Source organism: Nestor notabilis, unplaced genomic scaffold (assembly GCF_000696875.1).
Source record: "Nestor notabilis isolate BGI_N333 unplaced genomic scaffold, ASM69687v1 scaffold10308, whole genome shotgun sequence".
NCBI lineage: Eukaryota > Metazoa > Chordata > Aves > Psittaciformes > Psittacidae > Nestor > Nestor notabilis.
Genome location: NW_009940568.1, coordinates 23352 through 31528, shown reverse-complemented (window position 1 = coordinate 31528; position 8177 = coordinate 23352). Strand labels below are relative to the sequence as shown.

The following is an 8177-nucleotide window of genomic DNA, read 5'->3' as shown; positions in this document are numbered from 1 at the left end:
CTGAAACAGGTTCTGCATCAGCAACCACTTTTTGCCACTCTAATACTGGAGAGACAGCAGTACCTACATTTTGCAGGTTGAAAAGTTTTTGCCCTCTGATATAAAACCTAGCAGTTCATAGTTAAAGCAAATTTGGCAGCTCCACTGTAGTTAGGTTTTAGTCTCCCTGATTCAACTTAGAAGGACCTGGAGAGCCAATATAAAAGCTGCATTTAAATAATTTTTCCTTTATGTCCTATTCTCTATTTAAAAATAAGCTAGAATACAAGTGTCATACTAAAGCAATGTTAGATGCCCAACTTATTACGGTTCCATATCCCTCCCAAAAAGCATGGCAATTCTGAATTAAGGTTGCCACTGTTATTGCTGCTTACCCAGTATAGTCTGTAAGCCACTGTTTAGAAACCTAGGCACAATTTATGACATGGCAACCTTAACTCAGCATTTCCTAGCTTTTCCTAATTTAAGTCAAAGTAATGAAGGCTTAATATATTTTTTTTATAGTTTTCATAACGACCTGAAAATCATAGTAAATAAAATGTATTTTTTTCAATATTATACTTAAAGTGGCTGGCCTTTTTAATAGAGCTTTCTGATCTTTTTAAATGATAGAACATAACAGTGGGGGAAGAGTTAAAGATAGGATACACCTAGCTACCATATTTATTCTGAAGATTTTGGTGCGCCAAAATTGACAGCCAGCTTTCTTGACTTTCGCTTGCTGGAAGTGTTTGGTGTTGATTTGTTATGAGGAACTCTTGGAGTAGCCACATTGTCTTGAAATGAAACAGTGGATTGAGCAGCTTGAGGAGATTTTAAAGGAGCTGAAGAACTATCTTGCTGAGTGTGGTCAGAAGACACTGGCTGTTCATTCTTTAGTGGTGCAGCTTGAGGGGAACTCTGAAACTCCTTGTGCTCAAAGTTTTTCTTGCTAGCAGCCCTTTTTTTAGTTACCTTTAAATTAAATAAATATTATTTAACAGAATGCATTCTCAAAAACCTGCAAATATTCCACATTTAGAAAACATGCATACAATTTTAGAAATACTTTTCTAATCCTAGATAGTGCTTCATAGCAGGGGTGTTGTTGCAATCATCATGTAGGCACTTTTTTTTGTTTTTTACAGAAACAGAATATTAAGACAAACCTACCAACAATCTTACCTGCAGAGGTATAAACTGGTTGTGAGAACCAACAGGTATAGCTCCTGCAAGAGACACACTTCCCGGATAGGAGCCAGGATAATAATGTTTAGGCACTGGCGTTCCCCAGGACACTGGACCGAACATGTGAGACGATGGAGGCATTACATTAGCTGTGAAAACAAGTAACTTTTAGCTCACTCTCCTCAAAAAGAGGGCACCAACTCCCCAAGACCCCAGAAGGACACCAACTACATTTGTCTGCATGTTGTTTCTCTTTCAATAAAGCCACATATTCTTCATGTTTACTTGAGAATAGGTAAGTATTTATTTATTATCAAAAAATCCCAAACAGTTCTGCTTTTACAGGACTACACCTAGATGACAGGACAATTAAGAGCACTAAGTCACATCTGCATTTCAGAGTGCATGTACCTTAGCATCTTCACATCCTTATCAGAGTGACCTGTATTAGTATACTTACCAGTGGGTTGTGCAAATACTGGAGGAATAGATCCAGGTGGTACAGGAACTCCCAGTGGCTGATAATTTGGAAACACTGGCGGAGGTGGAGGCGAAGGGAAGTTTACTCCTATAGCATTCTATGAAGGAGGAACCAAAGGATCACAAACAGACACAATGCAACAGAGATACAGATGTTAAAAGATTCTTTGCATACTCACCAAACGCTGTAAAGCAAACAATGCAGCTTTCTCCTTTGCTTCAGCTTCAGAATGACACTGGGGTCCATGAACCAACAAACCATTTGATAATTTTATGTGACAAACTGTCATTGTCTAGAAAAATGAGATAAGATTTTTGAGGGAATCTATTGCTGACAAACTAACTGAGATAGAAACAGAGAATTTGTTTGTTTGTTTTGGAAAAAGGCAACAAAAGGAGCTAAGATTTATTTTTAGATGGATTTTCAGTCCAAATGTTTAATATAGAATCACAGAATAATCAGGGTTGGAAGGGACGTGATAGATCATCTAGTTAGGACAGCTGAAACAAAGTTGAGAACTTGAACTTTTACAGAAAAATCTTTTTACCTGTGGTGTTTTTAGGAAAGAGAAATCTGGTTGTGACATTCCAACAAGAGAACAAATACGACAAAGTTCAGCAACAGTAGATAGTGCAGGCTGTGGACAAGCAAAAGGGTGACCTCCGGTTTCCAGTGCTGGTGTGTTCTGAGGGCCTCCAGTGCTATGAGGCTTGTTCATATAAGCAGCTGAGAAAAGAATAAAAATAAAATAAGAAGTAAAAAAGCTGTAGCACAAACATTTCCTGCACTGAAAAGAGAGAACTTTGTTATTAGCAGAAAATAAAAAGGCATATTTCATTTTTTCTGGTATTTTCATATCTGATTAACAAAACCCAGGAGACTATATATAAAGAGAATTTTAGATCTGAATAAAGAAATAGAACTGAAAAAGATGGACATACTATATTTTGAAAATCAAGTACTATACTGTTAGCTATGTTCTTGGGCAACATGGTTTAGTGTAATGTGTCCCTGCCCATGGCAGGGGGTTGGAACTAGATGATATTAAGGTCCTTTCCGACCCTAACTATTCTATGATTCTATAATTCTAAAATGCCACTACAAGGTGAAGCTCTGAACTATGAGCTGATGTCCAAACATACCCATTTTTTTACTTTGTCTATATTGCAAGGCAGCTCCATGGCAATCTTGTCTGCTAGGGGGAGCAGGAACATCATTAACTTGGGATTTCACTTCATTCCTTGTTTCCTGGTCAGAGCCATCTATCTTCAAAATCTCTTTGAGCATCTGTGTTCCTTTCTTTAAAAATAAAATAAAGCATTCAGGGACATGCTGGCATTCAGGTAACGCTACCTTTTCACTTAACTCTGAATATCATAATTGGTAAGCCAATCTGAATTTTTGTTTTCCTATCAGTTACATTTTATCAGAGCACAGGTAACAGCATCTTAGCATAAACAAATGTGTTTATTATTTTTGAGAATAGCTAATTAAAAGCTCACCAAAGGGCAATATAAGGTTTCACAGAGTTTCTTTAAATAGAAGCATTGATGCTAAGATAGCAGATGCTAAATTGCAAAATAATGGTTCCTGCAGTATACACACCATAGCAAATGATTGTGGTGACAGATGTTCTTCATTTGTAGCTCTTGCTTCCTTGGAATAAGTCTGCACTTCATTTTCTTTGGAAATTTTCAAAGAAGCTAGAAGGCTTTCAAGTTCATTGTCCTTCTTAAAACAAATACAGAAAAAAGATACATCAACTTAGTATATTACAAGCAGATGCAAGAGGAATGGTATACATCTGAGATTAAATTTATGCTCATTCAAGACTTTTTTTTCTTTTAGCTTGTCATGTCTGCTCAGAGTGTGAAGAGATACCCAAACACTACAAGTTTTGCATACAAAAGATTCAAGTGTTGACTAGTACAGAATCAATCTGAAGAATGATAAAAGTTACACAGGTTTGTCTTGTATCTATTATAAACATGAATTTGCACAGAACTGACCAGGATTAATTGGAACAAAATGAACTGGAAACTGAAGTTATTCAAAGAGCGCAAGAAAATCAACTGTTTAAATCCTACCTTTCCACCTGTACAGGAACCATCAACTGCAGCTTTCTGAATTCCCGGCATGTTGGGGCTTTCATTCCTCTTCAAAAGTTTGACATTGTACTTATTCACACCTGCAAAATTCTGAAATAAACTGCAGCATTTATTACTGAACACTAATACTCCATTACTCGTTCTAACACAATCACATTAGAAATACATCTGCAAATAGCTTTCAGAAGCTAATATTCTTAGAAGATTTCAGCTTACTGAAAACCTAGCATTTGTGTATTGCCATTACAGCATAGCTTTCAGATCCTAAGAGGAATAGGAAAATAATTTGTATCCTCATTATACATCTTACGCACTTTCTCTCAGTTTCTGTCTATAAAACCTCTAGAGGAAAAAAAAAATATCCGAACTAAAATTTACCTAGTAAAAGAATCGACAAAGATGCCAGTTAAAGAGAAAACTGTAAAATGATGAATCAGATCAGAGTAAAATGAAAAGACAAGAATACATTTACTCAGTACAGAAGAAATTACCTGTTTGTTTGATATTTTACTATGTGGCTGACTTTCACCTCTTGTAACTTTGGAATCTTCTTTAACTACAAAAGAATGTATTCTTTTGAAATGCTCTTAAAAACTATAATAATAAAGACTCAAAAAAATAAATAACTCTGTACAAGTACACCAAGTTGCACTGATTTGAATGGCTGCATCAGATGTTTAATTCATACTTTACAGGTCATTTGATGTATGTTTTTCTTGTAGGATAAAATAAAGCATATGCAATAATATATCTAATTTTATATTCTACAAACATGATCACAAACAAATTGTCAAAGCCAAGTCGTGGTTGGTTTGGTTTTTGGTTTTGTATTTTTGCCTTTTTTTTTAATCAGATGAGTGGAAAGTCATAATAACGCTAAACAGCTTGATTAAAAAGTTCAAGTATGTACACTAGGACATTATTTGTCAATAACAAGTGCAACGTAGTGTTTATATAACTATAATAAACTATTTTCTGTTGATAACCACAAAACCTCAAAAGGATTTCAATGAAGATCAGCTAAAGCAAGTAGTTTTCCTAAACAAAGTGTCTAATTATAGTACTTACATTTTTTATATGGCTCCTGCTTTCTCTGCTGACCTTTAAAGCTGCTGTCATTGAATCCTGGCTTGTAGAACTGATTGCCAGTTCCCAGCTTCATTTCCTGAGGTAGAACTGCACCCTAGGATTTAAAAGATCAAAGCTTAACCATAAAACTGTTTCTCTAATATTTACGTAGTAGTACCATGATTATCTCCTTCCACAGCTATGCATACCCATTGTAACAATACTTTCATCCAGAGGACTTATTTGTAGCATTAACTAGAAAGTTTTCTGATGTAATGAACTGACATATAAAATTAAATACCTTCACATTTTGATTCCAGGGATCTGTTTAAAGTTTATGTACTAACCTTCTCATGCATGTTTTGCTGAATGTGGTGAGACTTCCCAGAATTCTGCAATGACTGCCATATGCTGCAAAATTCATCATCTTGCTTACTCTGTGCCTGATAGAATAAGAAAAAACACCCCCAACAAGCTCAGCAGCTATAAACTCAACTTCTGAACAGCTGATCATACATAAAGACATTCTGAAAATCCTAAGGTCCAAGTTTAAAAGTGCTCAGATAGCAGGAATTTTCATACTGATACTAGAACTTGCAGGTATTTATGAAATAGGCTATTGTGGTAGGTTGTATTTATATAATATCTTTTCGTAAGAACCACCATTAAACAGAAATGATCTTAGTTTGAGATTGCTTTTGTTTTGTTATAAACAGAAGTTATGATCACTGAGTATGATTAAACACAGATAGTAATTCAAAATGGTTTAAAAAATACCTTCTCATACTTGGTTGCATTCTTAAATTTTATTATTAATATCTTATTTTGTAATGCCTTATCAGTGAGTCTTAACTGCTTAATAATATTATAGGCATTTTACCACAGAACTGAAGCCCAGCTATGTAAAAAAACACTTTTGAAAATCTAGAATCTAAACAAGGACAACACATAATATTATACTCATCAAGAACTGGGACAAGTATCAGGACTAAAAAGTCAGATGTACTAAGCCAAAGCCATCTATTAGTCATGAGAAAAGGGTGCCACTTTAAATAGGGGCCTAAAATATTGAGACATTTGGATCCAATACTAAATGAACCAGAACACTCACTTTATTTTTCTGATTGCCACTCAGAAATGATCCTTTCTGGGGTGAGTTAGAGGTGCCCTGATTTTCAGCCCTGAGATTGTAATGCTGTCTTCCATTCATCTGCTAAATCATGAGAGAAAACACCACCAAGGAAAAAAAAAAAATAAAAAAATTCAGAAGTGTTTCATTGCCTTAAATTTTCTTTTGGAAAGTAGTTTTTCGTGTATAGACTTAAAAAAAATGACACAATTCTTCTCAAACACACCTAGAAGCAACATGAAGCTACTCATTAAGGTGATTTTTTTTAAAGAAATCACTTATTAAAATGTAAAGTTTAATTAAACTAGTAAGAATCCCAATTCACCTGTAATCTTCCCCCCGTTACTGTATTTTCAAACAAAGTAAATCATAACCAAGAAGCAAAACCAACAAGGATATCATGTCTTCTGTTTCTGAGCGTGGACAAACTTGGCCTACAGGAAGCATTACTTGGAACAGAGCTTTAAGGGAACAATTGCATCTCTCCCAAACAAAGTATTTGTTGACACCAGATATTTGCCTTGGAAATGCAAATAGAGCTACAATACTCTATAAGGAAATTTTGGTCCTCTTCATTATTTGATTAACTCCTTTAATAAAGATTATCCTACTTCTAACATACCAATGTAAAAACTAAATTTTGTTTGTACCAATGAAGATGACGACCATGGTCACAGTTCAGCTTCCAGGAAAAAAAACATTTTTGTACAAATGAAGGAAAAGTCTTACTTGAGTAGGAACAAAAAGGGAGCGAGGAGAATGGTTGAGGCCTCCTAGATGCACTTTTTGTGAGCACACAGATGACAGATCAGACACGTATGAATTGTAGTTATTCACAGCTGGCTGAGGTTTAACTATGGCCGTCAGTTTTTGATTCCCCATTTCTGACCGACTACCATGAGACAGGTTAATTAAGGCACTTGATGGCAGACGATATCCTCTGGCAGGTGAGCACCTTAAGACAAGCAAATGACACAGCTGTTTCATGTAGTTTAATTGTGGACATTTCAATATATTTTAAAATTAAGAGGCTGAAAACTGTATCCAGTATTGAAATCTAGTACCGTTACACACAACGATAATCCCAATGTTCTCTTCTTTGGCATCTGGCTGTCAAAACCAGAAAAGAAGTCATGACTACTACTCTGAGTTTATATTGTACCTTTCAGTGCCCAGCTAAAAGAAATTTTAAGGACTAGTGAGTTGTTATAGCACAGTTCTGTAGTATTTATGTAAAAAATTATGAACCAGGAAAAAATTATTCTTTTTTCTGAGATGAAAACTGAAGGCAGTAGCAGAATTATAAATTGAATTTACGCAGCATTTAACCAGTTTTGTATCTTCTTTTATGATTCTGAATACTGACGATTCTGTGTGTTACAAGATAATGCCCTTGCAAGGGACAGGGTTGTGTTATGCTTGCTGAACACATGGAATAGGTAAGATTCTCCTCTAATTTCCGTCATAAATAACTTATTTAACAACAACAGTAAAATAAAGCCTGCTGGGTAAATTTGTGCACTTAGTTGTTTACCTGCTTACTTAAATACAGAAGAGTTATCAAACTTTTTGAAACAAAAGCATTGTCCATGCCTCCACCTCCTGAAGAACAGTTCAGGTTTTTAATGGTGGTTAGAATTTAGTGCCCAAGTATCACCTATTGATAGTTCAGAGTCCCTCCTTCAGAGGAACAGATGATTACCATTTTTCAATCTACATGTTTTAAGACATACTGGTAACAACCCGTTTTCTACATAGTCATTTTAGAGACACGTGCTTTATTGTGCTGGTTCGTATTTGCTTTCTACAAATCACAAGCTTCTAAATGCACCCAAAAGCCTAAAGAGCACTTCCAAAATATATGCTTCATAAAAATTATCCATACTCAAAGAGGAAAAAAAAAAGAAACACAAAAGAAATAAAAACTGACCAACTCTCTTCAGAAAGTTTTAAAAAGAGGCATTAAAAACAGTCAACGAAACCAACAGCAACAATTTCATGCCATCTATACCAATAGCATGAAAGGACTATGAAACCCCCTGCACACACCTTATAGTTAGGCCTCCAAGGAATTCTTCATCAAACAGGACTTCAAAGAGCACATCTGTTTCTCTACTAGCTATAGAAAACAAAACAAAATGTCATCCTATATATCTTAACAGTAGCTGTTTTCATCTAAATTATATAAATATCTGTATTAGTTACGCAATAAAACATATTATTT

At 35.1% G+C, this 8177-nt stretch overlaps 1 protein-coding gene across 1 annotated transcript in view; it reads right to left on the bottom strand.

Annotated features, from left to right (window-relative positions):
• Positions 1-228: 228 nt before the first annotated feature.
• XRN1 (5'-3' exoribonuclease 1) overlaps positions 229-8177 on the bottom strand; it is a 29688-nt gene continuing 21739 nt past the window's right edge. The window contains exons 30-43 of the mRNA XM_010020424.1: positions 8003-8072; positions 6683-6908; positions 5936-6037; positions 5172-5267; positions 4825-4939; positions 4248-4312; positions 3736-3846; positions 3254-3379; positions 2791-2947; positions 2196-2374; positions 1827-1940; positions 1628-1745; positions 1165-1316; positions 229-954 (exon numbers count right to left, since the gene is read on the bottom strand). Coding sequence (XP_010018726.1) covers positions 664-954; positions 1165-1316; positions 1628-1745; positions 1827-1940; positions 2196-2374; positions 2791-2947; positions 3254-3379; positions 3736-3846; positions 4248-4312; positions 4825-4939; positions 5172-5267; positions 5936-6037; positions 6683-6908; positions 8003-8072 — 1922 coding nt within the window. The 3' untranslated portion in view covers positions 229-663. The remainder of the gene's footprint in view (positions 955-1164; positions 1317-1627; positions 1746-1826; positions 1941-2195; positions 2375-2790; positions 2948-3253; positions 3380-3735; positions 3847-4247; positions 4313-4824; positions 4940-5171; positions 5268-5935; positions 6038-6682; positions 6909-8002; positions 8073-8177) is intronic.